Source organism: Struthio camelus, chromosome 8, assembly GCF_040807025.1.
Source record: "Struthio camelus isolate bStrCam1 chromosome 8, bStrCam1.hap1, whole genome shotgun sequence".
In the NCBI taxonomy this organism is placed as follows: domain Eukaryota; kingdom Metazoa; phylum Chordata; class Aves; order Struthioniformes; family Struthionidae; genus Struthio; species Struthio camelus.
Genome location: NC_090949.1, coordinates 25,362,303 through 25,384,547, shown reverse-complemented (window position 1 = coordinate 25,384,547; position 22,245 = coordinate 25,362,303). Strand labels below are relative to the sequence as shown.

Below are 22,245 nucleotides of genomic sequence, written 5' to 3'. Positions count from 1 at the left end.
GGAGAGGATGCAGCCGGACCAGAGGAGTGTTTGACCCTGCCATTGGCTGTGGTGCAGGACTGTGGCATCCATGGGGAGTGCCATCCGGGGCTCAGGGACTGCCACCTCGCCAGTGCTCGCACACGCATCCCCACTGCACTGCTGGGCTGGGCTTGCTGCCTTCTCCTGGCCCTGCAGCAGCAGGAGACAGCACCACCAGCCAGCCCCAGGGCACAGAGAGGAGAGGAGGAACAGCCAACACCCATTTGTCATGGTCAAATTTTGTCAAAACAATCCCACTTTTCCATCTGACTAATGGGCTCTGCAGTCAGAGAAGCAAGAAGTAGAACCTTCATTTCAGTGAGGCCAGCGGCGCTGCCTCACACACCATTCCCCACAGTGGCCTTGGCTCAACAGGGCAAGAGGAGGTGCAAGCGGTGCATGTCGTCAGGCTGCACAGCCATACAGGACCTCAGGGGCTGGTCCGAGTCACCTTTCACTAAGGACCTCAGTGATGGGGGAAGAGAGGATTCTTGTTAATGGCTGCAGCTGACACCAAATAGTACTGGAGGCCAGCATGGGAAATCATAATGGTATCAACACATTTTAAACATGATCTGGGGAAAAAAATAAGATTATTTCCAAGGCGGACCAATGCCCAGTATGGTACTTACGCACCTACCTTGGGAAGGGATAAAAGGCTCTGGTGGAACAGCCCTCACTTTCCATAGACTGTAGAAGATGACTAGATGACTAGTTTGGCTGCACACCTACGGCTTAGGAAACTAAAGTTAAAGACCAAGCCCAGCCACTGCCAGTATAACAAACTGCACAAGCCCAGGATGAGGACTACCTGCCCAGGCAGGAGCTCCCAAGAGAGGCATCTAGCATCATAGCAGATCCCAGGCTAAACTTAAGAGAAATGTATTGTTGCCAAAAAGGCTCACATTAGAGTGGGGTGTTCAAACAGGATAGTCACCTAGGAAAATGCATGAAATGACCCTCTAGCTTGACTCAGCACTGGGTGGACATCAGCTGGCCATGGGGTGGGAAGAGTCCAAGGGCGAGCCACAGCAACGCTCGGGGACACAACCTGCACTGGGGGAAACACTGGAGGAACTGGGGTTGTTCTCCATAAAGAGAAGACAGCTGAGGGGAAGCTGCAATAACAGTTTTCAGACATGTGAGAGGCTGCTGCACAAAGGAAGGAAATAATTTGTTTTCCATATCCTTGGGGGACAGGACAAGCCACGGTCTTAAATTGCAGGTGGGGAGATCCCAGTCTGATATAAAGAAAACCTTTCCCACTGTGTAATGAAACCTTGGGCTTGTCTAGGGACACCAGGGAATCCCCGCCTTTGGAGGATCTAGACAGCCGACAGGATCCCAATGAATCACCACTGCAGCAGACTGGCAGGGCCCCAGGCCCCTTTCTGCAGGGCCTTCAGCAACACAGAGCTGGCAGCCCACCTCCCCTTCCCCAGACCTTGGGTGTCTGTTGCACTGTGTTTATTGAACAGAAAGCAGAACCGCCAATCTCCAAAGGGTTGGTGCAGAGCTGGAGGCCATGCATGGCTAGCGCCATCCTTTCTCGCACCCTGGGGCTGCCTCATCCCATGCTGGCGGCAATGTTTGCAGCCTTACCAGGGCAGTGCTCAGGACCTGGCGCAGACTCAGACCCAGAGCATGCTGAGAGACTGCAGGGCAGTGAGCTGCCAGATCTCTGCTTTCATCTCTTGCCCCAGACGATGGGCATTTGTGTCCTCGTGCATAGGCCAGTTCCTACACACTGCCAGAGGTTGGGGCTGCAGCATCCTCCAGCTCCTAGGAGAGCCCTTCTCCTGCCTTGACTCTGCCGCAAACACCATGCAGGGCATGCAGCCAGGGTCTTGTCCTTTGGGGACATCCCAGCATGTCCCCTAGCTGTGTGGATCCACTGTCAGAGGCCAGTGGCATGCCAGCCTGGCCAGCACACCTTGGGAGGCAGCCAGGGAGGGGACAGTGCAGTCCTGCTGCGTGGAAGGGCACTCTCAAGAAGAGTCACAGGCGTTTGGGGCTCTGACCCAGGGGGGACAGGCAGCCACTCATTTCCACCGCACTATCCCAGCAGGCCAGGGGCCAGTGTTGTCTCTCGGAAGCAGGGCCACAATCCAGCATAGCCGGGCAGCCAGCTGCGTGGTGCTGGGCGCAGCCTCACGCTTCTTCTGCAGTGGCATCAATCCCTGCATAGGTGAAGTTCTCGAACAGGGCCATGTTCACGTAGGCCTGTACAGGGAATCCAAGTCAGGAGCAGGTTGTGACAGACTCCCTGTCCCCATCCCCCATCCCACACCCAGTGGCAAACTTGCAGGTGCTGCACCCCAGGGCTGGGAGCCTGCAGAACTGCCAGGGGGAGCCACTGCACTTGGTGGGCTTCAGACAGGGATTGGTGTTGGATGCCCCCCAAGCAGGGGGCTATCCAGGGACTCCCCCAGCCTTTGAGCCCTGTGCAGGGCATCTGCAGGCTACCTGTACACTGCTGGGCATCTCTCTAGCGCTCCTCAGGGAGCCAGCAGCGCCTGGAGCCTTCCATGCACAGAACCCGTGCCCAGCCCAGGGCGACGCAGGCACCTTGCACCGAGCCGTGTCTCCATGGACACCCACCTTTCTGGCCTCCAGCATGCGGATGAGTTGCATGGAGATCTGGGCAAACGGTGGGCGCTCATAGGGGCGGTCACGCCAGCACTGCCGCATCAGTTCATACCTGGGGGCAGAGACCCATGCCAGGTCAGTGTAGGGGGGCAGAGGAGGGCAGCAAAGCTGTTTATGTGAGATAGGGAGAAGCAGGTGCAGAGGCAAAGCGTGGGGATGGGTGTCTGGGACACGGGACCCCAGCTCTTCTCCCAGTAATGGTGCACAGGCAGATCAGCCAGGGAGAGCCCACTTGGGTGGTGGGGAGCACTGCTGTCAAGCCAGACCAGAGCCCAGAGGGACTGGCTCCGTTCAGCACAACAGCCCTGCTCTCAGGACAGTGCATCCACTGAGCCCTGCCCTGGGCCAGGGCTCTTTGCTCACTTACACCTCGTCATCACAGTTGCGTGGCTTCTCCATGCGGTAACCCTGAGGGAGCTTCTCGTAGAGCTCGGCACACGTCATCCCACAGTACGGTGTCCCCCCTGAGGGTGAGAGACATAGATGTGGCTGTGATGGGGACAGTTTCCTCATCCTCCAACACAGAGCCCTGGGCAGGCCCTCACATGGTGCTGCCTGCCCATCCCTGGGGCAGTGCCTGGGTGGCATGCTGTGCCCCAGGCTCACATCCACCACTCCTCAGGGCTCCCAGGGAGTCCCTCCAAGGCTGCAGAAGAAGGACCAGCGCTCTGCCAGACCTGCAGGGACCCAAATGGGCACTGGGGACTAAGAAGAACCTTACCCAAACTGACAATCTCCCAGAGCAGGACACCGAATGACCACCTGAAATAGAAGAAGACCAGGCTGTGACACAGAGCTGCTAGCTGTGTCCCACTCATGAGCACAGGCATGAAGCCGGAGGGGTTTGTGCTGGGACTGGGACAGGGCTAGGGCTGAGCTGCAGCCAGGAGAGCAGCCAGGAGAGCATGGACAGACAGACTCAGGCAGAGCTGGCAGATCCCCAAGGCTGCATAAGCATTACCTTCCGCCCTTGCAACACCCAGAGCAAAAGCAGCGCAGTGCCAACTGCCCTGGGGGAACAGAGCGCCTCAGAGAAGGATAGAGGTGGCCATTTCTGTGTCCCCAACCCATGTGTTTTGCCTATGGAACTTACACATCACTCTTGGTGGTATACACGCTGTAGTTCAGGGACTCAATGGCCATCCAACGAACCGGCAAGCGACCCTGTGGAAACAGAGAATGATTGTCAGGGTGGGGGCTTGCCCTGCAGATAGAGGGCAGTGCAGGGATCCCTGCCACAGACCAAGCAGCAGCAACGGCTCCGCTCAGCCTCGAGGTGGGACAAGAGCAAAGGACGAGCTGAGCCAGGATCCATCCCCTGAACCCCAGGTCCAGGCTGCTAATCCCAGCATGGTGAGTGTTCCCGCTGCTGGGGAAGGATCCTGCCCACCAGATCTGTGCAGGCCCCATGGAGACTCCTAGCTCCTGCCTCACCATTGTCTTCTTCACATAGACCTCCTCCCCTCTGGAGAGCCCGAAGTCGGCAATCTTGGAGGCCAGATTTTCTCCCACCAAGATATTCCTGGCTGCCAGGTCCCTGTGAATGAACTGAAAGAGGCCATAAGTGAGCTACACCAGCTCGCCAAAATCACAGCACTTTGAAGATGTGGAGGGGTAGAGTTGTCTGGGATGTTTCTGCTCTCCCTGGACCTGTCAGACATCTGCTCCTGTTCCCAGCAAATCCTTGTCAGCTTCCTGAAACTCCAGGAACCTTGACCTCTCCTCTGACTGAGTAGGGACCAGGGAGTGGAGAGCTGAGCTGAGAGCTGAGACTTGAAACCAAGACGGGGGTATCAATGATCAAGAGCCAAATTCTCCATTCTGCTGGACCCAGGGGTCTTATGCTCCGCTTGGGAGCCATCAGGCTCATGGTGAAAAGATGCTCTGGGAAGGTTTGCCAGAGAGGAGAGCAGGACCTTGCACGTCTGTCACACACATGCTCAGGCAGCCCAAGGCCTGGGCCCTGGGCTGTGAGCAATGCAGGCCCTTGGCTGGGGGGAGGCGGGAGCATACCTGCTTCTCACTCAGGTACTGCATTCCCTTGGCCACATCTGAAGCAAACTGGAGGAGCTGTTGGGAGGTGAGGGTGGACGCAGTCCCATGCTCTTTGGCAAAGGCTGGGTCAGTTTCCAGGACTCGGCTTTTGCGGAGGAAGTCAAGGAGGTTTCCATAGGGGGCATACTCAATAGCAATGTACAGGTAGCCTGCAGGGAGGAGGAGGAGGCAGAGGTTATTGGATGCTGTCAAGGAAAGAGGAAAGAAAGCTCAGATGAGCAGGAGACAATGTGAGGCCGGAGATACCAGCCCAGCGAAGAGAGGGGGCAGCCCTCACCCTTGTTCTCACAGGCACCCAGCAAGTTGATGATGTTGGGGTGATGGCCCAGTTTGCATAACACCTCCAGCTCCCCAGCAAAGTCCCGATGGTCATTCTCTGAAGCAAACTCTGGAAGAAAAGCAGGAACAGACTCCTCAGTCCTACATTAAGGGTCCTTCTGCTGCTCTCCTGCAGCCCAGCTCCTGCCCTCTCTTTGGTCAAGAGTGGTGCTCAGGATGCGGTCTTGTAGGGGCTGAGCTTATGGAAAGAGGGAAGCTCCCTGCTCCTCACCCCATCCTGCCACGTGCTTCTTCCTCTGCCGTGTACCACCTCTGAGCTGACTGAATTATGCTGAGCTGGCCAAAAATTCACTCCACAAAAAGAGTGAGTATTTTTGGCTGGCTTGGTGAGTAGACTTCCCTTCCTGTGTGCTGGAAGGCCGGCAGGGCAGCACCCGGGAGGGTCCAGCTTGGCAGCAAGAGCCTTGGTAGCCACCCCTCACAGTGCAGCTGTGCAACAAGGTGATCACCCAAGGTACCACCCAGGTTCGGCATGGGGATACAAAGCAAAAGGCTGGCACCATCCCCGTGCTTCCTCATAGACTCAGTGGGCACCACAAGCTTACAGGCTTCCTAGGCTGCACTGTGTGGGTAGCATTTGGGGATGCTAGAGGCTAAGGATACAGACTGGGGCTCTGCCAAGCTGTGAGCAGTGCTTCTGGGCAGAGCCAGGGAAGGTTTAGAGGGGTTGACATAGATACCCCTCGTTTCGGCTACTCCTGTTTGGACCCAGGGCCAGAGGCTGGAGGCCTGTCCTGGTGCAGATAGGCCTTTTGCCACTTCTCAGTATCTTCTTTGTATGAGTCCTGGCATGAGGAGGGGCAGCCAAGACCTCTGATGTCATTCTTAAGACTGAGCCCTCGCCATGATAGGACACTCACCTTTCAGCATCTTGATGGCTGCGTTCATTTTCAGGCCGTCCTTTTTGATCATAGCTCTGATGACCTGACCAAAGTTCCCCTCCCCAATCATATCTTCAAACTTGATGTCTTCCCACTCCAAGATGGGGTAGCTAAGGGGCTCAGGCTGCGGCTTGGGCCGGCGTGTCAAGGTCAGAGTTCCCGAGTTGAACTGCAAGATGGTCTCTTCCCCCTGGAAAACAGGAGTGGGTGAGGTTAGAGGCACCAGGCACCCCTCTGCCCTTGTGGCAGGCCCAGCAGGGCAGGAGTCATGGGCAAGGACAGGCTCCGCACCCTCTCCGCGTGGAAGTGAGGCCTGGCTGCATCCGGACTGGAGGCTACAGAGCGTGACCTGGATCGGGCTGGGACGTGGGGAGCTGGGGACACGGTCCTGGTGGGGCAGGCGGCACTCACCGAGCCAGACTGGTACGTAAAGGTGCGGCGCCGGTGGAAAAAATTCTTCTTGATGAGGAAAAGCGCAAGGAGAGCAAAGAGGATGGTGAAGCAGGTGACGGACACAGAGCCGATGATGGCCAAGAGCAGCTGTTGGTCTACTCCTGACTGCTCGGTGCTGTGGCTGCCCAGGCTGGGCGGCACGCTCAGCGCTCCTGCCAAAAGAAATGATCAAGGATCTCGGTCCATGGCTGAGCCCCCATGGCTGAATCAGCCTGGCAAACAGGGCTGTAGAGACAGGCCAAGCAGCTGCTGCCAAGCTGGGCTTCAGAGACCCCATAGCTCTGCCCCAGCAACCCAGGGTGCTGCTCCCAGGCACCCACATAAACTCCAACCACAGATACACCTGGAGGGCAGGGTGGCATGGAGGTGAAGGTGTTACTGCACAGGCTTCTGCTGCCAAGCGCATCGGTTTCTGGACCTCTGCCCAAGCTCTGCTTCCTCCCTGCTCTCTTCCAGCCGTCAGCTCCTCCCTGGTACCAGCTCTGCCCTGCTCCTTTAGCTCTTTGCACACAGTGTCACCCTCTGGCCAAGGCACAGCTATTCCATGGGTGCTGTGCTGTCACCATGTCTCCCTCGCCCTGCTCAGGGCTAGGTGGAACAGGATTTCTGAAGAGACCTGCCAGTGTTTTGGGCTTGTGCTGTTGCTTCAGAGCAGCTCTCTGAGATTACCATGAGTGCTCCGGTCTCCCTTTGCCAGCCCAGGCACTGAGCCTGAGCTCCATAAAAGCCTTGTAAACCACCCTACCTGTAGTGAGTCAGGCAGCGGGCACGGCTGGGTCCAGGGGACCCAGAGAGTGCTGGGGTCGCACAGGCGGGAGCACCAGCCAAGCGACTGTGTTGGCACAGGGAGGCCCAGATGTTGTCCAGGTGTGTGCCCTGCTGGGACGCCTCACTCACCATCCCCCAGGGTCTTAGCTTTCACAGGCTGGCTCCACTCTCCTGGCACGTGGGAGTTGGCCCGGACACGGAACTGGTAGTTTGTGCTGGCATTGAGGCCCCCGATGGTCTTGGTCGTCTCCACGCCGCTGTCTGTGTCAATCCACTGGGGTTCACTGGTTCCCCCCACCTGCTGCAGCTCCACTATGTACTTGGTGATGCCCCCATTGGGGTACTCGGGGACCTGCCAGGAGAGCCTGACTGCAGTGTCAGACAGGGACTCTGCGGAGAGTGACCGTGGGGAGGAGGGGCCTGGGACAAGGAGAGGAGAGAACGTCAGCCCCCGGCCGGGGGGTTGGGAGGCTCTGGGCTCCCAGCATTTGGCAGGCTGGGCAGTGAAGGGAAAGCCAGACCCCTCCAGTCACTGCAGACAATAACGGCAACCAAAGACACATCAGGTTTGAAGGTACCTTCAGGGACTGCCTAGTCCATGCTTGCATGGAGGCAGTGCAAGGCAGACAGGCCACCGCTTCCGGGACCTGCTCTCAGGAACCTCTGTGGGAGCTGAGTTTACGGCAACCCAGGTACCAGAGGCAACGCTCACCGATCTCAGAGCAGGCAGAGCCACCAGCTCCTTCCTGAAGCAGCTATGCTGTAAACTGAGAGGACTTCTTGTCCATCCCTTGGCTGCCATGCACAGCAAAGATCACAGTCCTTTTTCTAACAGCCCTGCATAGGCTGGAAGATTGCTTTCAAGCCACCTTTCAGTCTTACCTTCCCTGGCTCTACTCCTCAGGAAACATGAGGGCACCAATGCAGGTCAGACCAACTCCCCAGTAACTTCCCTCCATAAGTGGCCAGAAATGGGTGGGCTTGCAAGGGTTTAACAGCGGGGCAGGACTGCACCCCAAACACTTACCCAGCCTCAGGGATTCTCAGGCTAGATGTCTTTGTATTTAATAGCTCTCACAAGATTTTTTTCTCTTCAGCCCTTCCTCACACAGTGTTTTCTAAGCATCTTACAGTTCACATGGCCTCCTCTGAACCTTCTCCCATCTGTCCATATGCTTGTTAAACCACCTTCCCCGACCCCAAATTACACAAAGCTCTTACAGACACAGGGTGCACAAAAATTACATCTTCCAAGCCTTATATGCAACAGTCCTCCTAACACATACCAGAACAAGATGTGTTTTACCAAAGTCACAAGCCTTATGTACTGCTTCCCCCTTATCTACCAGGCCAGTTTCCCTGTCAAAAAGGGAAGTCAGACTTATTGGACATGATTTGTTCTTCCCCAGTCCACAATGACTGTGTTCCACCTCCTCACTATCTCCTAGCTCCACGCAGGTTGACTGTTTGTTTGTTCCACTGGAAAGAGTGACTACAGATTTCTCTCAGTACAAGCCCTAGTGACCACCCAGTGAAATTATCAGGCATCAGGATTAAAATAAATGAAAGGAAATAATTGTTTACATAACATGTAATTATATCAAGGAACTTGTTGCTACAGGATGTTGTAAAGCCCAAAAGTAAAGATAGTTCAAACAGGGCTTTGGACAAGGACACAGAGGACAGGTCTATTTGTGAGCAATGCTCATGATGGCCTAAAGATAATGCAGCGCTTAGGATGTTTCCAAACTCCTTCGTGCTGCAGGCTGCAGGGCATAGTGAGGAAATGAGGACTCTTTTTGCCAAGTATCTGCATGTGTCCCCAAGAAACACTTAATGCGCTATCAGAGATGGGATACAGGAGTAGCTAGACCTGTGGCCTGGCTCAGGGTGTTTGCTGTTATATTTATAATTGATTTATCATTATAATTTCCTGTATTTTTCCCTTCCCCATTTCTAAAGACTGGCTCTGTACCTGATCTCCTCCCACTTTCCAGGGCCTTCCTCTTACACTGTGGTTACAAGTAAGTGACTGCTCTACTGAAGCCCTCTGTGCTTTGGGATAAGTGTTACCATGTCCCGAGCACCCCATCCTGGCTTGAGCCAGTTGGCATGCATGCCCCGTGGTGCCTACCTTTGCTGTTTATTATGACCTTGTAGAGGTCAGAGGGGGGGCCCAGGCTTGTGCAATGGTACACCAGCACCTCCAGGCTGTACTCCGTGTTGAACTCCAGATCCGCAATGCGGGCAGACAGCACGGATATGGATGTGATGTTTTTCTCACAGATGAGCCTCCTTGCAGAGTCAAAGAGATGGACGATGAACCCATGTGCCGGCTCGTGGTTATTTGGCAATTTCCAGTTGACATGAAGTGTGTTTTTCTCCTCTATGGACCAACCTTCAATCACAGGCTTGACTGTGGGCTCTGTGAATAAAAAGGCAGCAAAAAACTCTTTGCCTCGCAGCCCTTGGCACTTTGCAGGCCGTGAAAGTTTTCAGCCCTGCATTACACTGCTTTCCCTGGCTACGCGGAGCCCCTGCTCCCACCAGCCACACAGGGGAGGGACTTGCCAGGAAGTTCGGATGAGGGTTAGGATTAGGTTTAGGGAAACAGGGGGCTTACCTACACACTCGGTCACCATGATGGCCTCTGGCCCCTTGCTGCCCTCCCCACCGTCCCCCGGCCGGGTCAGCTGCACCTTGACAACATAGGAGGTCACTGGTCGGAGGTTCATGAGGGTGATGTTCTCGCTGTTGTCAACTGTTGGCCAAGAGGACATGTCAAAGCAATACCTCCAACCCACACTCTGCCCCGCCCGAAAATAGGTGTCCTCCTCAGTCCACCCGAAATAGGTGTCCTCCTCAGTATCTCCACAGACGGACCCAGGAGCTCCTTGTGAGTGGGATGGAGACCTCTGCCCACGCCAGCAGGCTGGGATAACTGGGACCCCACACTGCTTCCACTGGGACCTCACACAAGTATCTGACCCTACTGCAGGGCCTCTGGGGCCCAGGTGAGCATAGTCTGGCAGGGATGGCTGTTCAGGCAGCCCAGTGACAAGCCTAGCTGGCCTCCAAGCAGCATCAGTGCCTGCTGGCTCCACCTGCTGTTTCAGGATAACCAGCTTCTGGGAGCAGTTTGTAGGGGCCCCTTAGGCTTTCTCTGCTCTGTCTCACCTAAAGCAGGTGATACCAAAGGGATCCAGACCTCAGCTAGTACAGCAGTCCAGGGCCTTGAGAGCTGGGGCAACCATCCCCTCCCAGCCAGGTCCTCCCTGTGCCCCCCCCAGCCCTTGGTGGACACATACCCACAATGGAAGACCACACCGAGGTGTCGTCCTTGGGCTTGTAGAGCAGCTTGATGGAGACAATGGGTCCATCACCAGAGAAACAATCCACGGGTGACACCACGAGCTGCCTGCTCTGCTTGGCAAGCAGCCGGGGAGGGGTCAGGGGTGTGGGTGGCACTGGGGGCAAAGGAAGGAACAGAGCCAGTGAGACTGGGAGCAAAGAGGAACAGAGCATGGGGATATCCAAGACATCGTGGCTCCCTCCAGCTTTGTTGGGGGTGGGGGGGGAGAAGGAGACCCTCTAAGTCTTTTATCAGCACCCAAACCTGTCTGCTGGCACTGTGACACAAGATGCTGCCACTGCCCACCAGTGTCCAGCCCAAGCAGCAGGCAGCCGGGGCCTTTCCCCGGCTATGTGCAGATTAGCGTGCCCACGCTGTGCCATCAGCCTCCCCCACTGGCCCTGGGTCATCTCATTCTGGCTACTAGCCTTCCCTCACCTCTGATGTTGACTTTGACTTTCCGGCTGTCCTGCCCCCCAGTTGTGGAGACTCTGCACTCCCAGAGCCCTGCGTCGGCCTTGGTCAAGCTCAGCACCTGGAACTCGCATGTGATCTGCCCTGGCTCGATGATGGCTTTGATCAGCTGTGGGCACAGAAGGTGCTGTTAGCTTATACCAGGCCAGGTGAGAGCCAGTGCCCTGCTCCCCATGCCAGTGCTTGCAGATTTTAACTCATCGGGCCTGGGAGCAGCAGAGATCAGAGGGGAGACGGGCATCTTAGGGGGAGCCCGCAATGTAGGACCGGGGCTGTTGCCCAGGGTTTATGGTGGGGCGAAGGGGCCAGGTCGCCATGTGCATGTGGGGGCAGTGGGGCAGGGTGGAGGCAGTGGGAAAGGCACCCGGTGAGCAGGTGGTACCTTGAGCACAGTGCCGTCAGCCTTGCGCATCTCCACGCTGTCACTCGCAGGCAGTGGGTTTCCAGTGGCCACGCAGCTGATCACAGGCTCCGAGCCCAGGTTGAACTCCAGCTCCGAGGCCAGTCTGATGATCTGGGGGAACCGGTCTGGTGTAGAGAAAGTAACATTAGAAAGGACCCTGCCCCTCCCCAGGCATGTGAGAGGCTCAGATCTTTCCCGGTGAGCCAGTCCTAGGTCTCAGACACACAGCTACAACCCCGGGTGCCCCAGTGCCCACAGCCCTTGTGTCCCGGGGTCCAGGTTGGGTGCTAAGGTCTAACCATGGCAGCGCAGGGCCCAGGTTGCCAGCCCATGTTCCAGACTGAGCAAGAACATGGCTAATTTGGAAGGGGCAGACTAGATATTTCTCTTACAGCACCATCTTTTCCATGGGGCTGGGGACTATTTGTGCAGGCAGGCTTAGGTGACATTGGCTACTGATTTGGCTGTTGAGCCAGCTGCCCACATGGTTAACAGAGAGGAAGGAGCTGGAACCCACCTGACAGCAAGGGACAGGCACCCAATGCAGCCCCCACGCCAGGCTAGGCCAGCAACAGCCTCACCTGACTTCTCGCAGTACTGTCCATGCCAGCCTGATGGGCACACGCAGCCACTGAAGCGGTTACAGCTGCCTCCGTTTCGGCAGGAGCACCCCAGGGCACAGTCTGGGCCATAGTATCCTGGGGGACAGGCTGAGAGAAGAGGAGAGCTCACTGTTAACCCCCTGGCCACGGGGCAGGGTCGCAGCCAGGGGCTAGCGCAGAGCAGCCCTTCAGCCCTCTGGGAGCCAGAGACCGTGGAGAGCTGGTACACACACCAGCACTGCTAAGCTGGGGAGAGCCTGGTGGCTGGCAGGCAGGGGGAGAGCAGTAATGGAGCAGGCAACATATCTCTCCTGTAACCAAGGAGAACCCTTGTCCCCAGGCTGCCAGTCAGGTGCTACAGGCAACACCCAGGGCAAAAGGAAGGGTGAGCATGGGATGGGGGCCTACATCCTACACTGTGGGGACCGCTGTCCGACTCAGCTGCGGTGCAGAGTGAAGGACAGGGTGGGGAGAGACCTGGCAAGTGGTGATATAACCAGCTTGATGTGACAGTGGGTGAGACCATGAGCAATTTGTATGGGTGCTGCTGTTGCTAGAGAACAGAGCCAGGTCCTGGAGGATGCCCTGGCCTTCTGCAGACAGAAAGGATGAGCTGACCCTATGCCGGACCAGCTGGCTGGAGGGCTGCCTCTGTCGGGCGAGGGTGGACAGGCAGTTAGCCTATGTCCCAGTACCTTGGTTGCAGCGGGAACCACTCCACCCAGAGGCGCAGGAGCAGCCGTAGGGATCTGGAAGGCAGAAGCTGAGCCCCCTGCAGCCCTGGGCTCTCTGGCATGTCTCTTGGCAGTTACGGCCAAACTGGCCTTCCCGACAGGCTGAAAAACAAGAATGGTGTCTGCCCTCATTGGCTGTTTGCTGGGCTCCCTTCCCAAATACATTCATCCTCCTCCTGGGCACTGCTTGTGCAGGGGCATGGCACTGGCTCAGTGTCCCAGAGCCCCACAAAATTGTCCCAAGAACACAAGCGGCCCCCGCACTGCCACACTGCCCCCACCCTGTAGCCTTGTCATGCAGAGAAGCGGGGTGGCCCTAGCCCTGCTCCAGAAACAGCGGCACCAGGGCCAGGGAGGCCCGGGGAGTTTCTAGCTGTGGTCTGCGCATGCAGGGGCTCGGTGGAGGCCCCCACATGCACACTGGGCACCGCTCCTGCTACTGGACCCCTGCGGAGGGCAGGCCGCCAGACACCCTACCTCTCTCACAGCGAGTGCCCATGAATCCGGGCGGGCAAATGCATTCACCGACGTGGTCGTGGCAGACGCCCCCATTCAGACAGTCGGGACAGTCCTTCTCGCAGGAGGGCCCCCATTTCTTTGCGGCACACGCTGCAGAGAGAGCAAGGATGCCAAACCCATTGGCTCCCAGGTTGCTTCCCTCAACCCTTCAGCCTCCCTATCGCTCAGGCCAGGTCCATGGGCACCTCCATTGCCCGTACCCACACCGGGTCCTGCCACCAAGACCCAGTACCACACCAAGATCTGGAGCCCCAGAGTCTCCTGCTCTCCTCAAGGACGTGGTGGCCCACTGCACCCCATCGTGGCCCTGGCCCCAAGAGCAGTGGGGGAGCCCAGGCGCTTGCTGCCCCTTGCCACCCCCCAGCCCCTCTCACCTCTGACGATCAGTCGGTAGAAGGCGCTCCACAGTGGGCTGTCCCCCATAAATGTGGCACTGTAGACGCCATTCTCACTCACGCTCACATTGGGGAGCGTCAGCGTGAAGAGGTTGCCCCGCACCTCGCCCCGATCTGTGGTCTGGTAGTAGGTACCTGCAAGGGGGCAGAAGGGTCGTGGTGTCTGCCATGGCGCAGGAGCAAGCTCTAGGGCTGGCCCCAGGGCCGGTGCGGGCTGCACTGCTGCAGCCCCCACCTCCCCGGGGGGGCTTCCATTGGGAGGCAAGGTCACTTACCATTTCTTTTCCACATAACGTCTGTCTCCTTCTTCTTGAGGACTCTGGCAGAGAAGGTGGCTGGCTCAGCGATGTTGACGGACTGCGTGGCCTTCACAGGGAATAGATGGGCTGTGAGAAGGCAGAGCGTGCTGAGCAGCGGTGGTGACCGGGAAGGCAGCACTCACCCCCTCAGCACCAACCCTCTGGAAACCCAGCTTGGGGCCACGCAGAATCTGCCATGCAGGTGTCTGCAGCCATGTTCAGGCCAGGGGTACCCGGTACTTTCACGTAGCACTGCGGCTCATCACTTCAACAAGCCCTGTGACAGCGGGGTGCCTGGTTAACGCGCCAGCCGCCCAACTAAACACATACTGACTGCTATCCATGGCAGGTATTTATCATGCCAAGAAATGTCAGAAAAGTTGCAGTTTGCAAGCACTACAAATTTCGGAGGAGTAAACAGTTTTGCCTGCAAAACTTGTATTTGCCCCCTCTTCACTGAGGTTGGAAGCAGAGGGGAGGTAATACTTCTCAGCATATCATCACCCCCCAGGTTGGGGTTACGGAGCGAGCGAAGGCAGGAGCACAGGCAGACAAGGGGCTGGAGCGTGAACTGAGGACCTGCGCACCACCCCTGCACCACTGGCCAGCGGCTGCCCCTGCCTTTACCAGAGCGTTTGGCTACAGTGCTGCCAGAGCTGTCATTTCCAAATTTCCCAGGCGTTCAGGTATGCAGCAGCAATGAGCTCTCATAGCTGTACAGTGAGTCAGCCAGAGCCCTGCTCTGAGCATAAATCAAGCTATAAATATGTTAAAGATGGTGGAACCAGGCCCTGGGTGTGCCAGCACAGACACAAAAAAGGGCACATTTGGGTTCTGGCAACCGAAGCCTCCCAACATGCCAGATCGCACGCATCGAAACCAGCCGTGTTGAGTCAGACCAGAGGCACATCCAGCTCTTTGTGGTATCTCCGGCGCTGGCCAGCAGCGAGGAGGAAATGGGGCACACAGCAGAGGCCTGGGGAAGAGCCTAACAGGTCGAGCGTGTCCCAGTCATTCCCCAAAAGAGCCTCCCAGGCTTTAGCAGTTTTCACTCAGGAACTTCCTGAGTCAGGTATTACCTTTCTACCTAATATGCCCCTGTTGAGGTTTTTCTTCCATTGATTTTGCACTTCCTGTTAAAATGCATAGAAATTTAGCCTGTCCTACCTGCGGCTTGGCATTCCTGAGGCTAAATACTGGCTGCACGAGGAGCCACCTCTTCTCCTTCCTTTTGCACCTGCTCATTACTAGTTTCTTGTATTGGCAGTGGGAGAGAATAAGTGGTCACTTGGCATTCACTCCCAGACACTCAGGATCTCATAAACCCTCTACAGCCATCTCTCTTCCAGCCTGAGGAGTCTCTGCCTGCCTAATTGATCCTCATGCTGATGCTGTCTCACACCTTTAATTGTCAGCATTGCTCCCCTCTGAACCTTTCTTAAGTCTAACATAGCCTTTCTGAGAGACTGGATTTTCTGCTGGGCATTCACCTCAAGCCTACAGAAATTGCTGTAGCAGCCCAGGGGGTCTGCCAGGTGAAAGAGAGAGCCCAGCATTTTCCAGGGGAAGCTGGAGGGTTCCCATATGCATCGCTTTGCATTTACCTCCACTGAGTTTCCTCTGCCACTTGATCGCTAGCCACTCAGTTTTGGCAGTTCTTCACAGAATTCACCCCTTCTCTTTCTCTCCCTGATTAGCTTAGTAACACCAGCAAACATGGTCACTTTTTCAGTCATTTATGAATACATCCAGTAGCATAGATTCCTGAAGAGACACTGTGTGACTCTAGCAGTGCCTTCTCTGCACGGCAAGAACTATTCTTGTTTCCTTTCTTTTAGTCAGTTATTGATCCATGTAAAGACTTCCCCTGTCGCCACATGGTTGCTTAGTTTCTTTCAACCAGACAGAGCCTTTGGAAGGGAATTTTCTAATGTTTTCCGGGAATGTGAGCAGACAGCATCAACCAGATCTCCCACATTATCCTCGCTACTGATGCCTTCAAAGAAATCCAGCTACAGAGCATTACCTGCCTCTATAAAACATGCGATGGCTCTTTCTCAGGGTGTCATGTGCCTACTAATTCTGCTCTTTATTACAGTTTCTATTGATTGTCCGGTCGAGATTTACGTTTACAAACCTGTAATTCCCTACCTAGAAACTCTTGTAAAGTAGCTGGCATCAGACTTGCAACCTTGCAGTCAGTCCTCTGGCACCAAGGCAATTTTAAGAAAGAGGTCACACACCACAGTCAGCAATTTAACAATATGGTACTTTTCATTGCAACACCGTCCTGGCAACATGGTATTGCTCATTTTGGCTATTTATTCCATGTCCTCCTCTGTCAGCACTTTGAGACAGATTTTCTGACAAGTTCCCTATAAATTAAGGTTTCATTGTGGGAATTTCCACAAACTTCTCTATGGTGTACATAGACGCAAAAAAAAAAAAAAAAAATCGCTTTTCTGCAGTGGCCTATCTGGGAGACTTTCTGTCCCTGAGATTTTGAAAAATGTTGTATTGCCAATTTTAAACCCTTCCTAAATTGCCTCTTACGTTCTTTTTTGTTTTTTTTGTTTTTTTTTTTTGCATGAAACCTTCCAAAGTTTAGGATCCTTCCTATTTTCTTTTTTTTATTTTTATTTTTTTCATTTGTGCACAACACAACACTTTGGAAGATATCAGCTTGCTTCTAGCAATTTTTCCTACCGGCTGCTTAGTGATTCACACACACTTGTGTGCTTTCTTAGCCTTTGAATGAGAGGTGACATGCACTTGAACCTCCAAGATGGTTTCCTTACATAGCCCTCACTCCCCCTGCAAAGATCTAATATTTTTAGTTACCTTTTCCTTTCAGCAATCTTCCTCATTTTTAGTTACTTCTCCTTCTCTAAATTAAACAGACCAATGGTAACTTCTTTGGCTCTTGTTACTCCCACAGGGGTTTTGAGCCCAGGCACGTAAGAGGGAGTCTCAGTGAGCAGCTCGTGGGAAGCGGTATTGTGAATCAGGTCCCGGTGGTGATCCGGGGGCTGGCACGGAGCAGCTCCCTCTCACCACCAGGCTATGTGACCCTAAAGCTCTCATCTCCCTCTGTGACTTGCACCTGGGATGTACAGGGGCGTGAAGCCCTCTGCCATGCTCCTGACCCTGCCAAACCCCTGTGGCCCGTGGACAGCCCTACCGCCGTGCTCTACCTGTGTTGTCCTGGCAAGAGACAGGGAAATCCCGCAGAAAGGCATCCTCTGTCGCTTGTTGATACAGTTAGTTTCCATTTCAGCCTTTCTTTAACATACAGCACTACTCTTTGAACATCACAGCAGACTCAGTCTTTCCTATTTGCTTTTGTTTGGTATTAGCATATCCCCCGACTCTGTTTGTCCTCTGCTGGCGCCTCTTTGGCGCTCTGTTTGTCCAGACTAGTCGTCTCCGTTTCCGATATGACTGCTGCCATTTTCAGGTCAAACTTCTGGCCAAGGACACAGTCCCAGTCACTACTTTTTGGAGGATGTGTGGACCCCAGAGGCCTGTTCCTTATCGCAATCTCTGTTCCACAGCTTGGAAATATTAGAGCTGCTCAAAAAATTATAGTACAATTGTGTTTTAATAGAGGGAAGGGAATATGTAGTCTCCTCATTTCATTCTCAGTAAAAGGGGGACTGTTTTAGCTGAAACTTTCTAAAAAGGACCCAGAAAGCATCCTAAGGCAATTACCTATTACAGAAAATTTCAGTCCTGATAGTCATAGTTTTGCAGTCTCGAGCACCTGAAGAAGGGAGGTTACAGGGGGCCGTGTCAGACAATGTTAAGCCTGGACGTTACCCCCACTGTGGCCTAGCCCAGGGATGCCCTTTGGGCTTACAAGGCACTAAATAGGAGATGGAGCACGAAGGCAAGAGCCCAGCATTCAGCGTTGCCCTTGACTGCCTGCAAGCCCTTGGCAATGCCTTTCGCCATCGCAGGAGGCCGCGAAGTCCTGCTGCTGCAAGGAGCTTGGCAGCCCTGAGCTTGCCAAAGCACACGTTCAGATCCAGAGGGCACAACCTTATCCTCAAGGAGACTGAAAGGAGGTGTACCTCCCCACAAGAAGCTGCTTTGTGCACTCTCATGCTTCCCGGGAGCCACAGCACAGCTTGTCCCACATGCCCCCTTCAAAGAGCCAGTTACGATCCCAAATATGCAGTTGAGAGTCCCCTCAGCAGCTTTTCTTCACTCTGATCCTGCAGGCTCCTCGGCACCTGCTACTGCAATGTTTCCATTCATAGGCATGGTGCTGGGCAGAGTCAGCCCCTTCGCGGTCCTCCCGGCACGAGGCTGGAAGCACTACTCTGTGATGGGCTAATCTCTTCCTGGTTAATGATTTTCAAACCGCGCTACCAGAGACACCCTCCTCCAGAGCCGTCTGACTTCCTGTTACTTGGACCTTGGCTTGATCCTGGGCACAATTCCCATCTCAGCCAGCTGCCTACAATGTGACTGTTGCCCTTCCTGGCAAACCTCCTTGAGAGAGGTGACCCACAACTCTGGTGGAAGACATGAAACGCCCTTGGAGTTCAGCCATACTCCTCAGCTGAAAATCACAGTAATCCCATATTTTTGGGAGGTCGCAAAAGCTATTTATTGGACTAGGTGTCATCTCCTGCACGTCACAAGTTAATCTACAGCACCATACAAACATTTAACTGAGATAAATGCATGCTGCTCGTGACTGGTGCTTGGATGAGTCAAGCCCCAGTGGTGGTCAATCACCTCTCCCATGCCCCTCCCGCTCAAGTGCCACAGGTGCCATGGCAAGGTGGTGGCTACCCACTGAGCACAGGCCTGTTGGCCTTCCAGTGCCAGTAGACCCCAAATCTGGCTTCAAAGAGTAGGTCACCACTGTCCCACCATAACACCTTCCTCAGTTGCACCAGAACTGCAAAGCTCAGAGGGTGGGGGAAGAAGCCTGTAACTGCAGGCTTCACATGCAGTCTCCAGCTTGCCTGTGGAGGAGCTCCCAGGGGGGGACATGCCAGCACCCCAGGAGCCCCCAGCCAACTCACCATTGTGGCTGTTGTGCACATAGACCACCTGGGCCTGCTCTGTCTGTGTGCGCCCCAGGCAGTAGAGGATCCCCACCAGGTCAGGCATGGAGAAGCCCCTGGCCTGGACATGATTGCTGCGGTTGTGGTAGTTTTGGAAGCCCGTCTTGGGGTGTGTCATCACAATTTTGTTGTCCCTCTCGATCTGCAGGTAACTCACGTCGCGCTCGCCCATGACGCAGGAGAGGAAGAAGTCAGAGTGAGACAGGCTCTGCACGTTGGCAATTAGGGTGATGTCCAGGATGGCCCCTAGGATGGGAGCACAAAAGCACGTCATGAGCCGCGGCCTGGTCTTTGCATGCCAGACGAGAGCACCGGCCATCCCAGCCCTGCATCAGGGTCAGTCATCATGACAAACCCCATACCTCAGATGTAAACCCCTCCTCCCCAGGCCTTCTTGCCCCCTGCACAGCTCCAGAGCCATGCCGGGGCACAGCCTCTCTCCCTGTCCCCAGGTTGGTACAGAGCCCATCTGGACAGCAGGGTGGGGATTTCTAGTCTCTTTTGGGGGAGCTCCTACCTTAATGCCCTGGAGCACCCACACGAGCCCAGCATGCAGCCAAAGCAGGACGGGAGGTCCTAGGGCTCCTCTTCCCACTGGCCTTTCCTCCTGTGAGTTGGTCATGCTGCTAGCCCCGTACCAGGGGAAAAACAGGTGGGAGAGGGCAGCTCAGCCCTGAGATTAGGTCCCCTCACTGTCAGGCTCTGAGAAGATATCCAAATTCCCTATAAGACAGGGATGCTTCCTTCCTCCAAGCCTATCTGTGCTCACAAGCAGCTCTGGAAAGAACAAACCCTGCTCCATCCCCACCCCCAGCACCGCCGATTGCCCTCGATTCTCTAGTCCCACAAAGCTTCCCTGGGGAAGGGGCTGGTTCCCTGGGAGCAGAAGGGAAGAGGGAGAAGAATTTACCTGTCAGCCATGGGAGGAGAAGTAGAAGATAAACTTGGAGTCCCATGTCCTTGAAATGTGTCCTGAACCTGGCACAGGTTAGAAAATCCCAGATATGCCCCAGCAGCAAGAGAAGGAGCTGGAGGGCTGCTGCTCCCTATCCGCTCCCCATGAGGGATGGCTCAGGGCCCTTGCTCTCTGTCCGTGGCTCCCATCTTGCCTTCTCACCGCTGCCCAAGGTCTGGAGGAGCTGGGAGGCCGTCCTGGTGTTCATATTGCAGGCACAGCGAGGAAGAGACTCCCCATTCCCCGCCTAAGAACAGCACTGTGCCCAGTGCCCTGCTCGGCTTCTGCCAGGATCTCAGCAGGCTCCAGGGATCGGCGCAGACAGCCCAGGTGGCAATGGGAAGAGAACGGCGCAAGTAGGACTTTGTGGTAAAGAGGCCACCAAGCTGCTGATCTGTCAAGGAGAAGGGACCTCGTTCCTGGAGGAGTCACAGCTGTGTATTCAAGGCACCCAGCGCCATGCTGACTCCCCCAGCCTGGTAGGGAGGCGTCTCAGCCCCCTTCCTCGCCCACAAGGAGAAGATCTCACGCTTGAGCCCATTTGCACAGCAGCATCCTCAGCCCCTCAGCACACTCCCGCCACCCGTCGGGATGGCTGGTGCGAGAGAGGCACTGGGGAGCCAGGGAGACCGACAGCTGTGGGAAGAGCTCTCTTGAGCAGGCTCAGCAAGGGAAAGGAAGGAGGCCAAGGGGCCGCGGCTGGCGGCAGTGGAGTGAAATCCTGTTTCCCATGCAGCGTTTCCTGCTCTCCACCCATTGTTCTGACATGGCCCTGACTCCCGGAGACGGGAGCGCCTCGCCGCGTGGCGGGAGCTGCCCTGCAAAGCCTCTTCCCTGGAGAGCGGCAGGCAGAGACGCTCAGTCCTTACCTGTTTCATAACACTGTCCGTCCGGCAAGCCCCTGAAGCCTTGGCCTCCTCCTGCTATGAGCCAGGCTGCCAAGACATGAATCCACAGATTCAGCCCAGAGCCCACATAAACCAGCACTTCAGCCCTGATTTAAAATGGAGCCTGAAAAACTGGAAGAAGGTCCAGTGATATGACTGAAGGTCAGGAAAAGACCCCTCACAGGAGCAAGGTTGCAGAGGCTGTCTGTAAGTAGCGCATAAAGCACATTGACTGGCATGGCAATTCAGAGCTGGTACAGAGGCAGGCTTAACCACAAAGGCTCAGGGGATTCAGTCTACAGCTCTACCCAGAGACTCTCTGCATGGCTGTAGTCCTGGGCTGCAGTTTTCAGTGCTTGAACTCAGCTGGAGCCAGTGAGAGTTTTCTGCTCACAAGCCTTGAAGAAAAAAAGCTTCACCATGGCTGGGCCTGTAACAAGAGGGTGACACTGTCCCCCAGCTCCTGCAGTACAGGGAAGAGGCCAGTGGTGCTGAGGACACCCTGACAAGGGCAGTCCTGGGTATGCTGGAGCTTCTCTGAGAGGCTTAAAAATTGCTCTCAGTCCTAACTCATACTGAGTGCTGCCTTCCTAAGTGAAGGGACAGCCCCTCTGTGTCACGTTCCCATTGCTAGTAGAAATGTTACCAAGTAGTACAAGAAACTCCTAACACTGCTCCTGCTCATGTCCTTCCCTTCCCACCTTCCCTCACATTTCCATGTGACTGCGCAGAGCTCCCACCATATCAGATTTTGCCAGTACAGTGTATATGGCAGATGCACAGAGCTCCACCAACCTCAGCGACATCCCACCATGCCACACAACTTGGGAACACTGCTGATAGGAAGGGGAGGAGAGGGGCCAGCTCACGGGCTCAGGGTGGTGCCCCTCACCCCTGCAGCTCTGGCAGGATCTACAGGGAGTGAAGAAGGATCCCACTGAGGCCTAGTCAATAGTTGTTTTGGAGAAATCTGGATGATGGGCTCCTTGCAGCGTTCTCTCCCTCGAGCTACCTGTCAAGGGATCTCCTGGGGGCACGTGAGCAATCTAAGCATCCGGACTGACCAGCAGGGAAAGGCACATTGCACGTGGGACACACAGCTCCGTTGGCATCCCTGAGAATGTGCAGGACCTTGGCCTCCTGGAGAGAGGCGTGGGGAAGGGGTTGGGGTGGCAGCACGCACCAGGAGCGCTTGGACTTGTCCTGGGCTGGGTCCACACTTGTGGGAGACTGCGCAGGGGCACAAGCCCCCTTGCACCAGTGGCTTCCCCTGAAGGATGAATCAGCCAAATTACGCCCAAAAGTGGTGTCTGGAATAATGCAGGGAAGAGATCCCAAAGCCAATCTGTCAGCAGAGGCTGTCTGGTTTGAAAGTGGC

At 55.4% G+C, this 22,245-nt stretch overlaps 1 protein-coding gene across 6 annotated transcripts; it reads right to left on the bottom strand.

Annotated features, from left to right (window-relative positions):
- Positions 1-1,471: 1,471 nt before the first annotated feature.
- Positions 1,472-20,712, bottom strand: TIE1 (tyrosine kinase with immunoglobulin like and EGF like domains 1). Of its 6 annotated transcripts, none has more exons than XM_009670747.2 (23): positions 19,936-20,710; positions 18,984-19,271; positions 13,921-14,031; positions 13,625-13,780; positions 13,209-13,340; positions 12,693-12,833; positions 11,977-12,105; positions 11,375-11,520; positions 10,957-11,101; positions 10,475-10,633; positions 9,790-9,927; positions 9,301-9,591; positions 7,296-7,586; positions 6,237-6,550; positions 5,925-6,135; positions 5,003-5,113; positions 4,684-4,874; positions 4,105-4,218; positions 3,764-3,834; positions 3,392-3,432; positions 3,038-3,134; positions 2,623-2,722; positions 1,472-2,244 (listed from the first exon to the last, which is right to left on the bottom strand). In XM_009670747.2, the coding sequence occupies exons 1-23, from the start codon at positions 19,979-19,981 to the stop codon at positions 2,173-2,175; spliced, it is 3,495 nt and encodes a 1,164-aa protein (XP_009669042.2). In that variant the 5' UTR covers positions 19,982-20,710; the 3' UTR covers positions 1,472-2,172. The 6 variants fall into 6 exon arrangements, with proteins under 6 accessions (XP_009669042.2, XP_009669043.2, XP_068808913.1 ...); XM_009670748.2 differs by having other exon boundaries at positions 6,357-6,550; positions 19,936-20,686; XM_068952812.1 differs by lacking the exon at positions 19,936-20,710 and adding an exon at positions 19,543-19,748.
- Between the last annotated feature and the right edge of the window lie 1,533 nt (positions 20,713-22,245).

What these genes read in the sequence shown, in the direction of transcription:
- TIE1 (XM_009670747.2), bottom strand. Translation starts at nt 19,981, where the DNA reads ATGGGACTCCAAGTTTATCTTCTACTTCTCCTCCCATGGCTGACAG. An exon ending in ACAGTACTGCGAGAAGTCAG is followed by an intron (nt 11,521 to 11,976) that starts GTGAGGCTGTTG and finishes TCTCTACACCAG; the next exon opens with ACCGGTTCCCCCAGATCATC. An exon ending in GGTCATAATAAACAGCAAAG is followed by an intron (nt 7,587 to 9,300) that starts GTAGGCACCACG and finishes TCCTTGTCCCAG; the next exon opens with GCCCCTCCTCCCCACGGTCA.